This window comes from Ranitomeya variabilis, chromosome 2 (genome assembly GCF_051348905.1).
Source record: "Ranitomeya variabilis isolate aRanVar5 chromosome 2, aRanVar5.hap1, whole genome shotgun sequence".
In the NCBI taxonomy this organism is placed as follows: Eukaryota; Metazoa; Chordata; class Amphibia; order Anura; family Dendrobatidae; genus Ranitomeya; species Ranitomeya variabilis.
In genome coordinates this window covers 203517277-203540157 of record NC_135233.1, presented here as the reverse complement: position 1 = coordinate 203540157, position 22881 = coordinate 203517277, and the positions used below count along the sequence as shown (strand labels likewise).

Here is a 22881-nt window from a genome sequence, read left to right as displayed (position 1 = left end):
ACTGAAAGGGAGAAGATACAGATTAGATATTAGAAAAAACCTTTCGAAAGTGAGGGAGATCATTGAGTGGAACAGGCTGGCTCGAGAGGTGGTGAGTTCTCCTTCAATGGAAGTCTTCACACAGAGGCTGGACCGACATCTGTCTGAGATGGTTTAGTGACACGATGACCCCGGAGGTCTCTTCCAACTCTAACATTCTGTGATTCAGTTGGGAATACTAAACTATTAATTCATGTAACACTCCATTTATGTGGTAGGCCTGGAAATGACTTCTCCTCTTTGGATGGACTTCAAAGCTAATTTGTAAATTTGTAAGCTAATTAAACCCACATCATTACAGTAACTGGTTTAATTATTATATGCGTTCACCATATTCAATTTCCTATTCTGAATTCGCAAAGTCAAATATCAGCTTTCATCCAGTTAGTAAGAAGAGACATAAAATATTTGGTTAAAAAAAAATGGAGAGACTCCACCAGTGACCGATCTGGAAGTTCTCAGTAAATTGCAAACTGTTTTGCCTTTGCCTCTAACATTGAGCAGGTATGGATTCATCATGCTCTTCACAGTCGTTGTTAGCGATGGCTTCTCTATTATATACCAAAAAGCTGCACTCTATCCTTCTAAAACATGTCAGTATGAAATATATGAAATATGGATAGCTGTACAGCGTCTGAATGCTAGAAAAAAATTAGAATCTGAGAGCAGCATGATGTCGGGGCACAGACCCTAATACCAAGGATGTGTCACTTACTGGGTTACTTGCTATAGTTTTGATAGAATCCCTGTTTTCTTTGCTCAGAATGCTGAGCTTTGTATAACCCCACCCACACCTTTGATTGGCAGCATCCTATGTACACTGTGAGCAACCTGCCAATCAGTGGTGGGGGCGGAGTTACATATATTAGCAGGACTGCCTGGTGCGTGAGGCTTAGTTCTGCAGTGAGAATCTCCTGCTGATAAAACACTGATTGCACTGAAACTACAGCACTAAGCTTCAGACTCTCTGCCCCTACATTATGCTGCTCTCAAGTCAAATAGCAAAAACCTTCTGACAGATCCACTTTAAACCGGGAATTCTACATCATGGAATCAAAACAAATTCCTGCCATCTTCCGGAGACAGTTCTCCTCTGGCCTAGCGGTCGTGTATGGCATTGCATCAAATGTAAGAAAGACTGAGCTGCAATACCAGATATAGCCCATGGGCAAAAGCGGCGCTGTTTTTTTTTTCTCAAGACCAAAGCCGATTTTTTTCCAATTTTATACATGTCCATTAAGGGTTTTGCGCATATGCCTATTTATCTAAGTAAAGCAGCCATATATTAGTAGGGCTCAGGCCATCGATTCTTTGCATTCATTCCATTGTATACATTAGTGACCTTTTTACCCTCGGTAGTATACAGTGGATTTTTTATCTTTGGCCTATGAGCCCCTTCAAGTACAGAAAATAATTTCTTATTAGAAAATAAAAGGGCTAAAGGCAAATGACTTAACTGAGCCTGACACCGGCACACTTCCCATCTCTGAGTCATAACGTCAGCAAAATTACTTTATAATTAAAATGTTTTGCATATTAACCTCTGAGTGTTTCCAAATTATGGTTCTAATATAGTTGAAGTAGTGTGTTATAGTACTGGTGTAATAACAGCATACACATTCAGCATCTCACTGACTAATAATAGTACTGTTATCTATCTATTTATCTATCTATTATCTATCTATCATCTATATATCCATCTATTATCTATCTATCTATCTATCTATCTATTTATCTATCTATGATCTATCTATCTATCATCTATATATCCATCTAACTATTATCTATCTCTCTATTATCTATCTATTATCTATCTATCTATTATCTATCTAAGTATTATCTATCTATCATCTATCTATCTATTATGTATCTATCTATTTTCTATTTATTTATTATCTATATATTATTTATCTATTATCAATCTATCTATTATCTATCTATCTATCTATCTATTATCTATCTATCTATCTATCTATCTATCTATCTAACATCTATCTATTATCTATCTATCTATATATCACCTATCTATTATCTATCTATCTTTCTATCTATCTTTCTATCTATCTATCTATCTATTATCTATCTATTGTCTATCTATTATCTATCCATCTATCAATTACCTATCTATCATCTATCTATCTATTATCTATCTAAGTATTATCTATCTATTATCTACCTATCATCTATCAATTATCTATCTATCTATTATCTATCGATCTATCATCTATCTATCTATTATCTATCTATCATATATCTATTATCTATCCATTATCTATCTATCTATTACCTATCTATCATCTATCTATCTATCTATCTATCTATCTATCTATCTATCTATCTATCTATCATCTATATACCCATCTAACTATCTATCTATTATCTATCTAACTATCATCTATCTGTCTATTATCTACCTATTATCTATGTAAGTATTATCTCTCTATTATCTATCTATCATCTATCAATTATCTATCTATTATCTATTTATTATCCATCAATCTATCATCTATCTATCTATTATCTATCTATCATATATCTATTATCTATCTATCTATTATCTATCTATTATCTATCTATTTATCTATCTATTATCTATCTATCTATCTATCTATCTATCTATCTATCTATCTATCTATCATATATCTATTATCTATCTATCATCTATCTATTATCTATCTATCTATTATCTATCTATCATCTATACACTGTGTTCCAAATTATTATGCACAAAGAGTTTAGGAGTGATAAGGTTAGAATTTTTTTGTTTGTCATTTAAACTCATTGATGGTGATGTGTGTCAGGGCTCTTTATATCACTGAAAGCGATTGCAGATACCTGTGCAAATTAGTTTGGCAGGTGTGTCCAAATAAAGGCAAGACTAATTAAGAAGGCTGTTACACATTATTAAGCAGTCTACATTTATTGCCAAAATGGGAAAGAAAAAGGATGTGTCGGCTGCTGAGAAGCAACAAATTGTGGAGTATTTAGGTCAAGGCATGACTACAATCAACATTGCCAAGACACTTCATCGTGATCATCGCACAATCAAGAAGTATGTAGCTGATTCCCAGCACACACGTGTGCGTGCTGATAAGGAAAAATTGAGGACTCTTTCCAACAGGCAATTGCGTAAGGTTAAAAGAGCAGCTGCAAAAATGCCTTGTCATAGCAGCAGACAAGTTTTTGAAGCTGCTGGTGCCTCCAACGTCCCCAGAACAACAAGATGCAGGGTCCTTCAGAGGTTTGCAGCTGTGCGTAAGCCATCCTGTCGACCACCTCTATCCACTGCACACAAGCAGAAACGGCTCTAGTGGGCCAAACGATACATGAAGACTGACTTCCAAACTGTTTTGTTCACCGATGAGTGCCGTGCAACGCTCGATGGTCCAGATGGATGGAGTGGAGGATGGCTGGTTGATGGACACCCCATGAAAACACGGCTAAGGTGCTAACAAGGCGGAGGTAGAGTAATGTTTTGGGCAGGAATCATGGGGAGAGAGATTGTCAGCCCATTTATGATCCCTGAAGGGGTAAAGATGAACTCCATAATCTATGTGGAGTTTCTAAAACAACACTTCCTGCCATGGTTCAAGAGGAAGAACTGTGCTTTCCGCAGCAAGATCATTTTACTGCATGATAATGCACCGTCTCATGCTGCAAAAAACACATCTGCATCTCTGGCTGCTATGGGCATAAAAGAGGACAAACTTATGGCGTGGCCACCATCTTCCCTGACCTCAACCCCATTGAGAACCTCTGGAGCATCATCAAAAGGAGTGTCTATGATGGCGGGAGGCAGTTCACATCTAAGCAACAGCTCTGGGAGGGTATTCTGTCCACATGCAAAACAATTGAAGCAGAAACCATCCAAAAACTGACAAATTCAATGGACGAGAGAGTTCAGAAGCTTCTTTTGAACAAGGGGTCCTACGTGCAAATGTAACATCACCTAGAATAACGTTTTCACTTGAAAACTGTTTGATTTCATTTTGTAATAAGCTGATATAATGCTTATAACTTCACAATTGACCATTTTTTTGTTCAAGATAAAAAACAAAAGGTTGAAAACTCTGCTGTGCATAATAATTTGGAACATGCATTTTGAGTGTTTATTTTTTTTTTTAAAAGATACTGTTTTCATAGGCAGTTTGTTCCAAAACATTGCAATTATACTAGAATAGTAGATGACTGGAAAATAAAAATGACTGCAATTCAGATAGGTAATTTAGAGAAAATAGGAGGAAATATTATTTGCATAATAATTTGGAACACAGTGAATATCCATCTAACTATCTATCTATTATCTATCTATTATCTATCTCTCTATTATCTATCTATTATCTATCTATCTATCTATTATCTAAGTATTATCTATCTATCTAATATCTATTATCTATCTATTTATTATCTTTCTATCTCTCTATTTATCTACCTATTATCTATCTATCTATCTATCATCTATCTATTATCTATCTATCTATTATCTATTTATCCATTATCTATCTATTATTTATCTATTATCTATCTAGCTATCCATCTATTATCTGTCTATCTATTATCTATCTATGATCTATCTATCTATTATCTATCTATCCATCTATTATCTATCTCTCTATTATCTATCTATTTATCTATTATCTATCTATCTATCTATCTATCTATCTATCTAACATCTATCTATTATATATATATTATCTATCCATCTATCTATATATTACCTATCTATTATCTTTCTATCTATCTTTCTTTCTATCTGTTATCTATCTATTATCTATCTATTGTCTTTCTATTATCTATCTATTATCTATCTATCTATTACCTATCTATCATCTATCTATCTGTCATCTATATTTCCATCTAACTATCTATCTATTATCTATCTAACTATTATCTATCTATCTATCTATCTGTCTATTATCTATCTATCTATCTATTATCTATCTAAGTATTATCTATCTATTATCTATCTATCATCTATCTATTATTTATCTATCTAATATCTATCTATCTATCTATCATCTATCATATACCTCTCTCTATTTATCTATCTATTATCTATCTATCTATCTATCTATATATTTATCTATATATATCTATATGTCTGTGTATTATCTATCTATTATCTATCTATCTATCTATCTATCTATCTATCTCTCTATTTATCTATTATCTATCTATCTTCCTATCTATCATCTATCTATTATCGATCTATATATTATCTATTTATTATTTATCTATTACCTATCTATCTCTCTGTCCATCTGTTATCTATCTATCTATATGTCTGTACATCTGTTATCTATCTATCTATATGTCTGTCTATCTATTATCTATCTATCTATCTATCTATCTACCTATCTGTCATCTATCTATTATCTATCTATTATTTCTCTATTATCTATCTCTCTATCCATCTATTATCTATCTATCTATTATCTATCTATATATCTATTATCTTTCTATCTATCTATCTATCCATCTATTATCTATCTGTCTATCTATCTATCTCATGCATAGCAAAACTCATACACTCAACAGGCAGCCTGGCTGACCAGCCTGACCAAAGAACTGAGACGTACTTCCAGGATCACTGAGCGGAGATGATAGCGATCCCGCTCTGCCGACCACTTCATTGCACGCAAGCAGTCCCTCGCCAGCTTCAAGTCCCCACTCACTGCCGCAAAACAAACTTACTTCTCATCTCTCATATCCTCCTTGTCTCACAACCCTAAACAGCTTTTCAACACTTTCAATTTTCTACTCCGTCCCCCGCACCCCTCCCTCCCCTCTCATTTCTGCTGAAGACTTTGCCTCTTTCTTTAAACAGAAGATCGATACGATCAGAGAAAACTTTTTCCCACAGCGACCAATGCTCCTCCAAGATGCTCAACCCTGTTCCTCCAAAACCAGCTTCTCCACCATGGCAGAAGATCAGCTCTCCACCCTCCTGTCAAGATCACACCTCACCACTTGCACGCTTGACCTGCTACCGTCCCACCTCATCCCTAACCTTGCCACGGTCTTCATCCCAATCCTAACACACCTCTTCAACCGCTCCCTCACAACAGGTATCTTCCCCTCATCCTTCAAATATGCCCTCGACCCATCCTCCGTGTCTAGCTATAGCCCGATATCTCTTCTCCCTTATGCCTCAAAATTACTGGAACAACATGTCCATTCTCTCCTCCTGCTCCCTCTTTGACCAGTTACAATCTGGCTGACCCCATCACTCAACTGAAACTGCCCTAACTAAAGTCACCAATGACCTACTAACTGCCAAGAGCAAGCGACAATACTCTGTCCTCCTTCTTCTGGACCTGTCTTCAGCCTTTGACACTGTGGACCACTCCCTTCTGCTACAAATCCTCTCATCTCTTGGCATCATAGGCTAGGCCCTATCCTGAATCTCATCATATCTGACAGACCAAACATTCAGTGTCTCCCTCCCCACACCACCTTCTCACTTTGCCCCTTGTCTGTCAGTGTTCCTCAGGGCTCTGTTCTAGGACCCCTACTCTTCTCCATCTAAACCTTCGGCCTGGGACAGCTCATAGAATCCCACAGTATGCAGTATCATCACTACACTGATGACATGCAGATCTACCTATCCTGACCTGACCTCACCTCCTTACTTACCAAAATCCCACACTGTCTGTCTGTTATCTCGGCCTTCTTTTCTGCTCGCTTTCTAAAACTGAACATGGACAAAACAGAATTCATCATCTTTCCCCTATCTCACTCTACCCCACTATCAATGTCAATGGCTGCTCACTTTCCACAGTCCTACACGCCCGGTGCTTCAGGGTGATCCTCAACTCTGCCCTCTCTTTCAAGCCACATATCCAATCCCTTGCCTCCTTATCCGTCTCAAACTCAAAAATATCTCCCGGATCCGGGCATTCCTTGACCGCGACACCACAAAAACATTAGTGTATGCCCTTATCATCTCCCACCTTGACTACTGCAACCTCCTACTCTCCGGCCTCCTCTCTAGCACTCTGGCACCAATTCAATCCATCCTACACTCTGCTGCCAGACTAATCCACCTGTCTCTCCATTTTTCCCCAGCCTCTCCCCTATGCCAAGCCCTTCACTGGCTTCCTATCGCCCAGAGACTCCAGTTCAAAACCCTTACAATGACATACAAAGCCATCCACAACCTGTCTCCTCCATACATCTGTGACATGGTCTCCCGGTACTTGCCTACACGCAACCTCCGATCCTCTCAAGATCTCTTTCTCTACTCCCCTCTCATCTCTTCTTCCCACAACCGCATCCAAAACTTCTCCCGTGCTTCCCCATACTCTGGAACTCTCTACCACAACACATCAGACTCTCGCCTACCATAGAAACCTTCAAAAAGAACCTGAAGACCAACCTCTTCCGACAAGCCTACATCCTGCAGTGATCCTCAACCTACTGAACCGCTGCACAACCAGCTCTATCCTCTCCCAGTGTATCCTCACCCATCCCTTGCAGACTGTGAGCCTTCACCGGCTGGGTGCTCCATCCTTATGTACCTGTATGCCTTGTTTTTTGCTCATGTTTAATGTACTGTATTTGTCTATATTTACCCCCTTTTCACATGTAAAGCACCATGGAATAAATGGCACTATAAAAATGTATAATTATCATCTATCTATCTATCTATCTATCTATCTATCTATCTATCTATCTATCTATCTATCTATCTATCTTCTCTCTCTCTGTTTCTCACCTGCCAAGTATTTATATTCCCCTCTATGGTGCTCCCATGTTTATCTGTATATGTGTCTATCGTTACCCATTCCCTGCTAATTCCCATGTTGGGTCCATTTTTTATTGTAGACCCAGGTACTGATCTTGTATCATTGCCGGCAGACACCGGCTGTGCTATTCAGCCATCCTCTGCCTCTATGGTCTCATTCAGACTTTATTTTTTTTACGTACAAGAGAAACAGACAGGGTTTCATCATCAGTGATTTTCATCAGTTTTTTTCACTACTGAGAAAAAAACAAGTTTCTCAGCTTCTCGTGTCTATCAATCAATAAATAACGGACAGCACACAGATGTATCCCAGCACAGTCAGATTTTTCTGGGACCCATGGACTTGCATTGCTGATTTTGATCGGACACTTGGATCAATATTGGACATGTCTCTGCGATTTTTCATGTATCACTCAGTCCAAGGAAATATATCTGACATGAGAACAGCTTTATAGACTGTCATAGGTACGAGTGCTATCCATTGCAAAAAAAGGACAGCACTCATACATAAAAACTGACGTGTGGGGGGAGAGCCATTCCATGCGCCTTTTGGCCACCTTATGACGTGATTGTGGGGTGGCCATGAGTTGCCCCTTCATTTCCAGATTGGCAGGAAGAGCGTAGAGGTGGGGAAGTGGGAGGCGTAGTAAGGTCATAGACGTTGGATCACAAAGTGGCAGCATACCTTAGCTATTTGCTATAACTTATTGGACACCTGATATGCAGTCCATGGATATTTTTTGACTATGTATAATAAACAGGTTCATTAGAGTATGAAGCATGTAACGCTAACAAGGGGAATTAAAAGTATTGCTGTGTTACAGATCTGACATGACCATGAGAGGTCGGATGTTTTTCTGGATCTGGCATTTGATGAGTGTTTTAACCATTAGATGGACCTGACCCATTACAAACATTTTCTCATCACCGTAGACCTCAGCGTATAAACACTGGATGATACGACATTATCTCATGCAAAGAATTTGACTTGTCCTTTCTTGCTGAAAAAAATACTGTAATCATATTCATTTCTGGCCTCGTGGCCTCAAGCACATTTCTATGACGCCAGCTGTAATTTGTGCCTTTCCCTTATCTTGTATCTGACTACATCTTCTACTGCCACTAAATGTCATTGCTACCATTTAAAATTGGAACATAGGTCACTAAAGGGATGGATAAAATGGCCGAACTATAGATATGACAGTAAAGAGATAGAGGGAGAGATGGGTGAAGAGAATATAGATCCCAAAGTCAACCCATGCCACGGCTATGGGGCCATTAGAGAAATGTGGCCAACACGGAATGGATGCACGCACCCCTTATTTTACAGTGTAAGAAACTAGGTAAGGGTCTTCCTTTATGCAATGGATTGTGTTTGTGGTGGTGTGTGTGTGTATGTCTGGGGTGTGTGTGTGTGGTGTGTCTGTGGTGTGTGTGGTGTGGATGTGTGTGGTGTGGATGTGTGTGGTGTGGATGTGTGTGGTGTGTGGTGTGTGTCTGTGTGTGGTGTGGATGTGGTGTGTCTGGTGTGGATGTGTGTGGTTTGTCAGTATGTGTGGTGTGTGTGTGATGTGTTTGTGTGGTTGTGTGTGGTATGTGTGTACAGTATGTGTATCTGTATGCGTGGTGTGTGGTTTGTACAGTATGTTTGTGCATGTGTGTATATGTGAGGTTGTGTGTTGTGCGTGTATGAATGTATGTGGGAAGTGAATATCTTTGGTGTGTATGTGTGTGTGATGTGTGTGTATGAATGCATGTGTGTGACATATGTAAGTGTGTATATGTGTGTGTGTATGGTGTGTGTATTTGTGTGGGTGTGTGGTGTGTTTGTGTGTGATGTGTGTGGTATATGTATATGTGTGGTGTGTGTATATGTGTGGAATGTCTGTATGCATTTTGGTATGTGTGTATGTGGTGTGTATATATGGTGTGTGTATGTGTGAGCTAATATGTTTGTATTTGTGTGTTGTGTGTAGGTGTATTTGTATGTTGAGTGTATGTGTGATGTGTGGGTGTGTGGCATGCATGTATGGATGTATGTGTCTGATGTGTGTATGTGTGCGTGTACATGTGTATGTGTGATGTGTGTGGTGTGTGGGTGTGTGGCGTGCATGTATGGATGTATGTGTCTAATGTGTGTATGTGTGCGTGTACATGTGTATGTGTGATGTGTGTGGTGTGTGGCTGTGTGGCGTGCATGTATGGATGTATGTGTCTGATGTGTGTATGTGTGCGTGTACATGTGTATGTCTGCGTGTGAACGTGTGTATGTGTGTGTGTGTATGTATATGTGTATGGGTAAAAAATAATCACCTTCCCTCCCCCACGAGGCCCTCCATCCGTTCCTCTTCTTTCCGGTGTTACATTCCACATTCTTGGCGTTTTTCACTATAGGCCAGGACTTCTGGCTGCGTCCATGTCTCGGAAGTCACTGCGTGCCATAAAGTCATGACATTGACATCCTTGCGGCTAAACCTTCAGCCATGGTGAATTTATTTCTATAATGGTGTCTTCACATGACAACCACTTTAATAACTACTGTGATTCACTTATATTTTCAGAAAAACAGTTTACTTCCTAAAGCCAACGTAGGGCAGGTTTTATGGAATTTGTTAGCACCATAGTCCCAAGGATAATTACCGTAGATTACCAGTACAGTAGAGTGGTGTAATCAGTGGAGTGGATAAGTTGTGATTACCTTGACTGTTCCATCCACAGACTCGTAGATGAGCAAGAAACCTGTGATAATTGATCGTGGTGGCCTCCAAGTAATCACAGCAGATTCTGACTGAATTTCACTTGCTGATAAATCTCTGGGAGCATCCAAAACTGAAGGGAAGAAAGAGAACGGCAACTGATTAAAATCTGAATGCAAAAATTATTGGAAGAATTTGCTGTTTCTCCTCCCTGCACTAAATAACCTGGGCTGCAAGAATAAACAACAAATTACAAGTAGGCTTTAAAAGTGAAGAGTAACTAAAGTTTCCTCTTAATTGTTCATTTTTTTCAATCTTTTTGCTAAATAGTGAATCAAAATGAGAATAAAAGTGCACAGGGAGTTTGTGATGTCTCCAAATGCCATTAACCTGCAGATAAAGGCTTAACGTGGAGGTTAATGGCCACCTTACTTAAAGTGTTGCTACCGGGAGAAAATTAACTTTATTCATTCAGGGAGCAGCCAGCTTTTAGTCAGAGAGGCATGCACTGAGGGTCTATATAGAGCTGCAGACAGCTGTAAGCACTTCATGGCACTTTGATTGACAGTTCACTCTACATAGATACTCTGCAGAGCGAACTGTCACTCAGAGTATTGGGAAGTGCTTACAGCCACCTGCAGCTGTCTCTCTGTATCTGCTCACTGTGTATTAAGCAGTGACTGTAACTGCTGCAGGCACTACTTCATGACTAAAAGCCAGTACCTCCTGGTAGGAAAATAGTCCATTTTATCCTCATAATACTATTATCTACAGATTAACCCTACATCTGCAAGCAATTAGCTTTTTGGGAAATGATGGGTTTCCTTTAAGATGACTGAAAAATACACAAAAAATAAGCAACATATCATTATTGGTTGACATGTTTCATCTATTTGGCTCCATCTAATATTTGACCGAAACGCAATGGAAATCATCTATGCCAATAATTTTCCCTATTCACAAACCTATAAGAAGACCTGTCTCTGACTGTAAGGCAACTGGATTCAGTAAAAGCCCCTGGCCATTGCTCTAACTAATTTAAGAGGTCACTCGTCTTTTCTTTTTCAAACCTTCAAATCTCAGCTTTCTACCAGGTAAAAATGGAAGAAGGATCAGGGTAAGAATTTGTGCAATTTTTTTGTAAGATTCTTATTTTAGAAGCATGCATGAAATACACCAGACTGACAAACATAATAGAATGGTATTTAACATGGAGAAATGCAAGATTCTACATAGGGGCAAGAAAAACTAAAATTACATATACAGAATAGGAGGAATAGAACTAAGCAACAGCACATGTAAAAAAGAACTAGGTATACTAATAGATCACAGACTGTACATGAGTCAACAGTGTGATGCAAAAAAGCAAACCATTCTAGGATGTATTAATTGAAGCATAGAGCCTAGATCACACAAAGTAATTATCCCCCCCCTACTCCTCCTTGGTCAGGCCTCATCTAGAATACTGTGTCCAGTTTTGGGCACCACATTAAAAAAAGATATCAACAAACTGGAGCAACTTCAGAAAAGAGCGACCAGGATGGTGAGCGGTCAGCAAAGTATGTCCTACGGGGAACGGTTACAAGATCTGGGAATGTATAGCTTTCAAAAAAGAAGAGGAGACTTAATAGATGTCTTCAAATATCTGAAGGGCTGTCACAGTGTAGAGGAATCATCATTATTCTCATTTGCACAAGGAAACACGAGAAGCAATGGAAAGAAACTGAAAGGGGTAAGATGCAGATTAGATATTATTATTTTATAGTGAGTGGAACAGGCTGCCACGAGAGGCGGTGAGTTCTCCTTCAATGGACGTCTTCAAACAGAGGCTGGACAGACATCTGTCTGAGATGTGGTAGTGAATGCTGCATTGAGTAGGGGGTTAAATACAATGATCCCGGAGATCCCATCCAACTCTAACATGCTATGATTCTATGATTCCATGAAATACAAGGGGCAAGTTTTTCTTCTTTTGGCTTGACGTAATTTTTCTATTTATTATTTTAGTTGTTTGAATTTATTTATTATTGTTATTTATGTCTTATGTTATTTTCTAGGTTTAGTTTTTTTTCAAAACGCAAAGTTTTTTTTTTCCTAGAGCATTAAAACAATAACAGCTTGTCAAACATAGTTTCTTCAATTTTTTTTGCGGAGTTTTTCGGGTAACCTTCATGCCCCATGCGTGAATTTAGACCTTCCACCCTCAAACTTCAAAATATGTTGATGGCAGATGGTTCAGGAGGATCTTTTTTTTCTGCTCTTTTCAATAATTGCTTTGGCAACTTTAAGTGTGTTTTTACTTACTTTGAAGCGGCTTTTCGTCTGACATTGATTAATAATTATGTGAATCGAAACAAACATCTTGGATCCAAATAAGCTAAACATTTTAAGCTAAAAGTCAAGAATTGTAGCTTTCCCTTCTTCTAGCTGTCAAACTGTCATCATATTATCCCACCTTAGTGTCTTCAGACCTTAGTTAGTGACACCTGGTTTTATACATATACAGTTTTTGTGAATTCAACCCTTGAGCTTAGCCTTGGTGTCAAGAGCTGTATGACAAGTCTAAGCCTGCATCTGCTTTTAGACAATAGATAATCTTTTTCATCTACAAGCAACATTCATGCCCAATATAGACCACAGGAACACCTAGCATTAGCATTTATATTATCACTTGCTGATTCTCAGGACAGATGCATTCAATACCTAAATTAACGTGAGCGCTTATGGCAGAGACTGCGGAGAGAACATTTGTAGGCACGTAATTACAGCTTTACTACACCTGTAGTGAATATAGTGGAGATTTCCCGACTTCTAAGTGGTCCTCTAACAGCATAAATTTTTAATATGTATTCAGTAGACGGCTGAAGCCCGATAATATCATTTTCAACATTGTTTCCGGAGACTGTATACTCAACGGCTGGAGCTGCGGCAAAAAAAAAAAGACATGTTACAACGTAATTAAATGTAATAGTCAAAATAAAAAATGTTAGTAAAAAATGGTCTTCCTTACCATTCTTCGCAGAATAGGAGATGACATAATTATCCACAGAGGCCAAAGATGGTTTCCACACGGCCAGAGCTTCGGAATCGGTGACGTTTATGGCTCTCAGACCCGATGGACTGTCGAGGGCTATGACATAAATGAAATTAAAAATGGAAATTTCTTAGGATACAGATGTGTCCCTCTTATGTTTCGGTTTGACATATCCTAAGATGTGTGGTGTAAAATTAACACCTTTTTTGTTTAAAAAACCATGATTCCGCAATATTCTGTTGGGAGATGATTATGCTTTATGGCTCTATGTGTGGTTACCAAATGGTTGTGATGTTAATTGCAGCCTAGTGATGGCTTTTCTAGCTTGTCATGGTATCGTTTTAAATTTGCAATGTTAAAAATGGGAAAAATTGAAGAAAAGTTGAAAGGGTTGTTACCCTTCAGTTAATGTTTGCGATAAATAAAAAACAAGGTATGCTATACTCAACTTCTCCAGGATCACCAGGAGTCTCAGTTGCTGCTCTCGATGTCTGGCATTGGCTGTGGTTCTGATGTCACATGGACAGTCTGGTAGCCAATCACTGAGCTCAGTGTAGACGGAACACCCCACTCAGAGCTGTTGAGACAGCTGATTGGCTGCCTAGGTGATGTTAGACCTGCAGCCAATGCAAGACGCCGGGAGCAATGGTAGAGATCCTCCGGTGCACCTGGAGAAGGGGAATATAGCGCGGTTTGTCTTTTATACCAATCTGCTCCTAAGAACAAACATTAACTGAGAGGGGACTACCCCTCTAAGGGTAGAGGCATCGGTATAATTCACATAACCACCATGGACAGACAGGGAGAAAGAAACCATGGAGCATATTAATGAGATCATCAGTTGATCACATAGATCTTGACTGGACTGCTTCTAAGTTTGTGATGATCTCCGTCCTATAATATGCGTGCAATATTCAGATCGCAGAGCAATGCATCTATTCACCTAAGGCACAAGACACACAGACAAAATGATGAGCAGATGGATATTACATTGTTTACGTCAAGCGTATATTGCTATAAAACAAAACTTGCATTCCGTTGAAGGGACCTTCGGAGATTTGGATCACTTGCATTTGTGAATGTTTACAATATAAAATATGCTGCAGAAAAGTATATATCCAATAGATCATAATATGGGATACGGGCAGGCACTGTCTCCATAACATAAACTCCTTTAATTGATGGTATAAACAGTGTACGGTCATTACGCAGAAGCATACCTGTCGTCAGGGAGCCAGAGGCAGGTGCACTTTCTTCAGTGCCTTTCACAGATACAAGACTTACACGGTACTCAACACCCGGCATCAAGTTAATCAAAGTAGTCTGGGTTCTAGAACCTTCCACTTCCACAATGTTGCTGGCCCCTGAAAAATATAAATATTTAGATTTAAGTAACTGTAAGCTGATCCCAGATCAAAGAAGTGTTCAATTTTGGATCCAATTTAGTTTTTCCCGTAACCTCTACTGACAGGTCTGTTTTGGTAAATGTTTGCACTCGCCATGAAATAACAATTCTGGAGCATCTTTTCTTATAAATCTGTCTTGAGCCGTTCCTCTATTATTCCGTCAAGAAATGTATCAATAAATTGGCAATTGGATGTTACCGTTTCCCTTGTCAATAACAGCTACTTTCACACATCAGTTTTTTGCCATCAGGCAGAATCCGGCTAATTTGTTAAAAAAATGGATCCGGCACAGAATGTGAAAAACTGATGTGACGGATCCGATTTTTTTTGCTGGATCCGTTTTGGGTTATTTTTTTTTGTAAACCTGGGGATAGAGTTTGGATTTACTGTTCCGGGGAAAAGGAGAGAGAAAGAGACTCCAGAATGGAAAATGCAGCTACGGGGCATGCTCTGTGTAAAATAAATTGAATCGGTAGCCGGATTCATTCATTTCACCTCACGTTTCATCCGTTTACTGCCGGAACCGTCACTGTGCATTTTTTTGCCGGACAGAAAAAACGTTCCGCTGGAAAAATAATTTTTGCGGATCCGGCAAAAGACTGATGCAACGTTATACCATCAAGCGCAATTCGGCGCTAATACAACTCTATGAGAAAAAAACATATCCGGCAGGAAAAAAAAGGATAATTTTTTTCAAAATTCGCCGAATTGTGTCTGACGGCAAACACCTGATGTGTGAAAGTAGCCTAATGGTGTCCATGTATAGCCTTACATTGTTAGCACTGGTTGGACAGGGCACAACCCAACTGGTAATAGCATGCTGCCAATTGATCCATGAATTTCCATGGGAATCGACACAATGCAGAGTTCTAGGAATAATGCATCACAATTGCTATTTCATGGGAAAGTGTGTTAGGAGTCGAGTTTCCTCTGCTGCACAGGGGGAATCTTGATCCGTGTCTGCTGCGGTCTCCCATTCTCCATCGGCTGCAGTGGAGCCTGCTCAGCGGAGATGTCGGTCCCAGCATCTCACTGAGTCTGATTCAGTGCAAAGGGTTATTGCTGCCTCTCCAGGCTCTGCTATTGTACCCTGCACTGATCTACGGTGAACAGGCTTTTCTGGGACTAAGTCCTGCTTTGCACACACTGAGCATGCCCAGGGTAAGATCTCTCACTGGAGATCAAGGGTCACATGTTCAGGTACTGCAGCCAAATCTATTGGTCTTTCTAGGAAGGTCCTGTAGGTATGCAGGCTCTGTAGCAGTTTCTTATTGGTCCTCTTTTGGAAGGTCCTGTATGTGCTGCAGCTATTTAAGGCTTGCATGGCCGCACGGCCATGCGCTAGTATCTTCTAAAGTTACATGCTTTGCGCCACTGTGGTCATATGCGTGAATGTGTTCAGGGACCGGGCTGAAATAAGCCCCTAGAATGCTGGCACCTCCGGCAAGGAGATTGTGTATGAGAGTATTCAGGGACCCGGCTGAAATAAGCCCCTAGAATGCTGGCACCTCCAGCGAGGAGTGTTGTGTGCATGCATGACCACTGACTGCTCTCTTCTGTGTAGTTAGCCTGTGTCTCTGTGAGAGTTAATAGGGCACAGAGCTTTGCTTTCTCGGCCGCTCTGTGAAGCTAACAGAGCTGGGTAATACTGCCATATTGTGCCGCCATTCACTTAGCGGCAGGATATTTCATGCATGGTGGATCCCGGGTTGCGAACGCACCAATCACATCAATAAATATATTTGGTGCATTCCGCAAACCCTAACAGTATACTAGCGCCAGGATCTGGCTAAGTAATGGCGGACAAACAGCGATTGTAGGGGTACATCCAGCTGCTGGAGGGCCGGTTGGCGTCTCTTGAGCGTGCAACCTCGGCGGTGGATGTTACCGCAATTGCTGTTCTGGCTGCTAGCGTGGCTGCAGCAGCTTTACCCACTGCCACCTCGGTTCCGACCCTATCCCATCTTCCGTTGCCTGAAAAATTCTCTGGGGACAGTAAGTCCTGTAGGGGATTTGTGAGCCAGTGCGGTATACATCTCGAGCTCCTGGCTGCACATTTTTCCACAGAACGGGGAAAGATAGGATTTGTAATTTCTCTCCTGTCGGACAGAGCTTTGGAGTGGACTACGCCACTGTGGGAGCGCAATGATCATGTGGTGCAGAGTGTTCCTCGGTTTCTGGGCACTCTGAAGCAGGTCTTCGTAGGACCTCAAGTCACCCATGATACGGCGCTCCAACTGCTGGCATTGACTCAGGGTTCGACCATGGTCAGCCAATTTGCCATTCTCTTCCGGACTTTAGCGTCTGAGTTGGAGTGGTCAGATAAAACCCTCATCCCAGTATTTTGGAGGGGGCTGGCTGACCATGTGAAGGACGCTTTGGCCACTGGGGAGATTCCCGCTACACTGGAGCTCATATCTATATCAACTCGCATAGACCTTCGTTTTCATGAGCGAGGGTTGGAGCGAGCCCAGTGTAAGCAGAGGTTTCGGTTGGCTCCAAGGCATTCCTTTCGATTGTGTCACACTTCGCTAGCGCTCCTATTCTACATCGCCCTGATGTAGATAAGCCATTTATAATGGAGGTGGATGCCTCATCCGTTGGTGCTGGAGCAGTCCTTTTCCAAAAGGATGCTCAAGGTCGGAAGCATCCTTGCTTCTTCTTCTCCAAGACCTTTACACCAGCGGAGAGGAATTATTCCATCGGGGACAGGGAGTTGCTAGCAATGAAGTTGGCTTTTTCTGAGTGGAGACACCCCTGGAAGGAGCTCGCTTTCCCTTCCAAGTATTCACCGACCACAAAAACTTGGTGTACATACAGACAGCCCAGCGGCTGAATTCTCGCCAGGCCAGATGGTCCCTGTTCTTCTCCCGGTTCCATTTTACTCTCCATTTTCTCTCTGGGGAGAAGAACATTCGTGCCGACGCTCTCTCCCGCTCCGTAGTGTCATCTGAGGAGGAGGATGAGGAGCCTCAGCTTATTGTCCCCTCTGAGAGCCTGAGAACTGTGGCCCCGGTTTCGCTACAGTCCGTGCCACCGGGCAAGACTTTCGTACCAGCGAATTTTCGACCGGAGGTTTTCTCTTGGGCTCACTCGTCCAGAGTGGGTGGACATTTTGGAACCAAGAGGACATCTGAGCTTTTGGCGAGGACGTACTGGTGGCCACATATGGCCCGTGACGTCGAGGACTATATTTGGGCGTGTGTCTCCTGCTCCCAGAATCGGTCTTCACAGCAACGGCCTGCTGGGTTACTTTACCCCATGCCGGTGGCAGACAGGCCCTGGGAGATGGTCGGGATGGACTTTGTGGTGGGTTTGCCCAAGTCTCGCGGCTGTACCATCATTTGGGTCATCACCGATCATTTCTCGAAAATGGTGCATTTGGTGCCGCTACCACGGTTACCTTTAGCACGGGCCTTGGCGGCGTTGTTCATTAAACATATTTTCTGCTTACATGGAATGCCTGATAAAGTTGTCAGCGACCGGGGTCCCCAGTTTGCGTCTCGGTTTTGGAGAGAGCTCTGCCGTTTACTCAGCATAGAGCTGAATCTCTCCTCTGCATATCATCCCAAGACGAATGGGTTGGTAGAGAGAACCAATCAGACTTTGATGACATACTTACGACATTTTGTCTCTGCTAGGCAGGATGACTGGGCATCTTTGCTACCTTGGGCAGAATTTGCCTTGAACAACGCCGTAGCCGATTCCACTGGTCAGACTCCTTTTCTCTATAATTATGGCCAGCATCCGCATGTCCCTGTGCCCATGCCCGTGTCATCCACCGATTCTAGGGTGGCAGACTTGGCGGTGGAGGCACGTGACATCTGGGACCGCACACGGGATGCCATCCGGGCCTCCAAGGAGAGAATGAGGGTCTCGGCTGATACACACCGGCGCCCCGCTCCGACCTTTGCTCCTGGCGACTTAGTGTGGCTCTCCGCCCGTAACATCAGGCTGCAAGTTGAGTCCACTAAGTTTGCGCCTCGCTACATTGGCCCGTTCAAGGTTCTGGAACAGGTGAACCCTGTGGTCTACCGTTTGGCTATTCCTCCACGCCTTGGTATCACCGATACCTTTCACGTTTCCTTCTTAAAGCCTGTTCATTTGTCCCGGTTTTCTGAGTCATCTACCGGGACATCGGGTTCATTCACAGATGAGCTTGAGGTGAATGCTATCATGGGGTGCAAGGTGGTACATGGCAAGAAATTTTATCTGGTGGATTGGAAGGGTCACGGTCCAGAAGATAGAACCTGGGAGCCTGTGGAGCACATTTGGGCTCCGCTGCTCATTGCTGCTTTTGAGCGTAGCGAGGCTCAAGGAGGGGGGGCCCTAGGAGGGGGGGTAATATAAGGAGTTGAGTTTCCTCTGCTGCACAGGGGGAATCTTGATCCGTGTCTGCTGCGGTCTCCCATTCTCCATCAGCTGCAGTGGAGCCTGCTCAGCGGAGACCTCGGTCCCAGCGTCTCACTGAGTCTGATTCAGTGCAAAGGGTTATTGCTGCCTCTCCAGGCTCTGCTATTGTACCCTGCACTGATCTATGGTGAACAGGCTTTTCTGGGACTAAGTCCTGCTTTGCACACACTGAGCATGCCCAGGGTAAAATCTCTCACTGGAGATCAAGGGTCACATGTTCAGGTACTGCAGCCAAATCTATTGGTCTTTCTAGGAAGGTCCTGTAGGTACGCAGGCTCTGTAGCAGTTTCTTATTGGTCCTCTTTTGGAAGGTCCTGTATGTGCTGCAGCTATTTAAGGCTCGCATGGCCGCACGGCCATGCGCTAGTATCTTCTAAAGTTACATGCTTTGCGCCACTGTGGTCATATGCGTGAATGTGTTCAGGGACCCGGCTGAAATAAGCCCCTAGAATGGTGGCACCTCTGGCAAGGAGATTGTGTATGAGAGTATTCAGGGACCAGGCTGAAATAAGCCCCTAGAATGCTGGCACTTCTGGCGAGGAGTGTTGTGTGCATGCATGACCACTGACTGCTCTCTTCTGGGTAGTTAGCCTGTGTCTCTGTGAGAGTTAACAGGGCACAGAGCTTTGCTTTCTCGGCCGCTCTGTGAAGCTAACAGAGCTGGTTAATACCGCCATATTGTGCCGCCATTCACTTAGCGGCAGGATATTTCCTGCACGGTGGATCCCGGGTTGCGAACGCACCAATCACATCAATAAATATATTTGGTGCTTTCTGCAAACCCTAACAGTGTGTTTACTAAATCTTTTATGTCATGAGAGATGACACGTCCTCTCTAAATATTAAAGTGTTCATTGTACATGAAGGTCAATTTTAAAGTTGTAAAGACTTGCAAAAAAGATGGCAACTGGCTTTTTGAACTGTAAGTTTTGGAATAACTGGGAGAGTTACATTTTTTAAGTAATCCTAACATCTATAAGAAAATGGAAGTACAAAGAATTGGTATTTGAGCTAATTATTTCAGAATTGTGAATTGGATTATGTACGTGTGCATTTATAGGTAATGTAGGGAAGGTGGAAGTGGATCCCCTTAGCTTTTGGATCCAAGGTTTTACCAATGTCATGTCCATCCAGTGATGGACATATCATTGGTGTAACCTATGTAGCTGGACAGGGGCCTAAGAGGTAAGGAAACCCATTTACAGTTCCAAAGCATGTGAAATTCTGCATTGTGAGCTATTGGACTGCAAAGGGCCCATAAACTGTTCATCTTCTGTTTGTTTCCACCAGTGTAGTCCACCCCAGATCTGAATTCACAGTCGCCAGAGGTTTATAGTGTACAGAACTAGAACAATCCAGCTCCATGTAATGTATAGTGGCTGTTCTACTGACTGTGATCTGAGCTGTACACTGTGGTCATCCATAGCCACGGCTACCGGAATGAGCTAAGTGGTGAAGAAGCTGAGGGCTAGACCCTCACCAATCTAATACTGATGACTGATCCCAAGTATAGGTCATTAATATATTTTTCCCAGAGCACCATGCCATTTATTTAAGTCAGGTGATGCATACCTGATCTCAGGAAGTTCCACCAATTTCAGAAATGAACCCTTAGTTTCTCTTTAATGTAAGAACACAGTTAGGAGGTGTTTGGATGGATCAGAGATTAAAGTGGTTATTCGGGACTTTTGTTCTTTTTTCCTATGGGGCTAAGAACTTAGAGCCAGGCACTTTTTCAATACCTGGTTGTGCAGCCCTGCAACAATCTCTTCCAGCTCAGAGCAATGACAAACTGCTCCTTCTAATGATTCTCCTACTTCCTGTGAGGTCATGTCAACAGAGAAGGTCCTTCTCTTCTGCTCTTTCGAAGAGGCATCACTGCTGATGTCATGCTGATTGACAGCCAGATCTTAGCTGTGTTAGGCTAAGCTGTCAATCAGCATGATATCAGCAGTAATGCCCTGTCGATGGAGCAGAACAATGGAGAAAGAACTGCTCTGTTTACGTGAGGTCAAAGGAGGCAGGAGAATAACCCGAAATGGACACGTGTTACCATCAGCCCAATAGATATTAAAAAAGATTGTTGATGCAATTAACATGCATATAAAGCAACTGTAAATGTTCCATATAAATAGCTATCCATGTGCACACATACAGTATATTTTACAAGAATATCACTTTTTTATTGGCACTTTTTCATTTCCAAGATGATTCTTACCTCCAGTTGCAGGGACATAATTGATCACGAATTTGTTAACACGGATCTTTGGTGCTAGCCAGATGACTTTAGCTGAGTTCTCGGTAATGTCAGAGAAGGAAAGTCCTTCTGGAGACCCCAGGGCTGCAGAAATATAAGAAGAGCAACTTAGCAATAATAGTTAAGCCTCTCTTGGGCGGTTTGGAATGTTCTAAAATATCCTGCGTACCACCTACTTCTAATGACTAATAATTACAGGACATATGGTACTGTGCTTTGCATAATATTTGACAAAATTGGCATAATAATGTTTACTAGACTGTTGAGGCTGCGTTGGCTTATGTCCCATACATATTTCATAAGATTTTGCCATTTAAGACATCTTCATTTTGAGGCTGTGATAAATTTAACAGCACTAAGCCGCACATTAGATGTGATATTTATTCAGGTTTAAGACGTCTTAAATATGGAGCTTTATCTCTTAAAGAATATAGGATATCTCAGCGCCACAGGATATTGTACTGAAAAGTCGAAATAAATCTAAAATTTTGCTCTGATTAATTTTGGACAATGATTATACGTCTACTTTTTGTGATAAAGAACTACATATCTGCAGCTTGGATACTAAGATACAAAATAGCTGTCATCATTTTTGATTGTGGAGTAAAAGAGAGTAGTTCGGGGGGTGGTTAGCATGGGACACTTCATGGAAACGAACACCCCATCAACACTTAATCAGAAGTCCTTTGAGTTATCGGAAATTATTAAAAATAGATTTTTCGACAGTAGGCATATATCCACCCAGCTATGTGTATTCATAGGATTTAAAAAATTAGAGAATTTATGAAATTTAAAAAGAAACCAGTTCGATTTCTAACCCACGACCGAACAATGGAATAAATAAGAATAATTCCATCAGCAATGAGTGCCACAGAATTTCTTTTTATCAGCTACACCATAAGATGCTCTCATAATTATACAGAAAAATTGGGGAGAAAATGTTTTTCAGATAAAGTATCAAAGTGCACCACCATATTGTAAGCCACAACTTAGGGTAGTACGCATGGTATGCTCTTGGCATGTCATTTATTCGACATTAGACTTTTGTAAAATAGAAAAAATTTACATGGTCGACGCGTTTGGACTGCACTAGGCATGAGTAAGATTGCCTAGTGCAGTCGAAACGCGTCTACTGGGTCTTGTCGACCATGTAAATTTTTCTTTTTTATACACTATATTTTCTTTTGGAAAATAAAATGAAAAGGAAAATCCAGTCCTGTTGAGCCGGACTCCAATTTTTTCCGTTTTCCTTGATGTGAGGCAAGGGCGAGGCCGGTGTCTGAGCCCCA

At 41.4% G+C, this 22881-nt stretch overlaps 1 protein-coding gene and 1 long non-coding RNA gene across 7 annotated transcripts in view; one reads left to right on the top strand and one right to left on the bottom strand.

Moving 5' to 3' along the window:
- TNC (tenascin C) overlaps window positions 1-22881 on the bottom strand; it is a 157721-nt gene that overhangs the window by 29580 nt on the left and 105260 nt on the right. For all 6 annotated transcript variants that reach the window (XM_077283461.1, XM_077283463.1, XM_077283462.1 and 3 more), the window contains 5 exons: window positions 21554-21676; window positions 14737-14880; window positions 13493-13612; window positions 13262-13405; window positions 10485-10615 (listed from right to left, as the gene is read on the bottom strand). In XM_077283461.1, coding sequence (XP_077139576.1) covers window positions 10485-10615; window positions 13262-13405; window positions 13493-13612; window positions 14737-14880; window positions 21554-21676 — 662 coding nt within the window. The remainder of the gene's footprint in view (window positions 1-10484; window positions 10616-13261; window positions 13406-13492; window positions 13613-14736; window positions 14881-21553; window positions 21677-22881) is intronic.
- LOC143804899 (uncharacterized) overlaps window positions 1-22881 on the top strand; it is a 74402-nt gene that overhangs the window by 6807 nt on the left and 44714 nt on the right. The gene's annotated exons all lie outside the window — the stretch shown is intronic.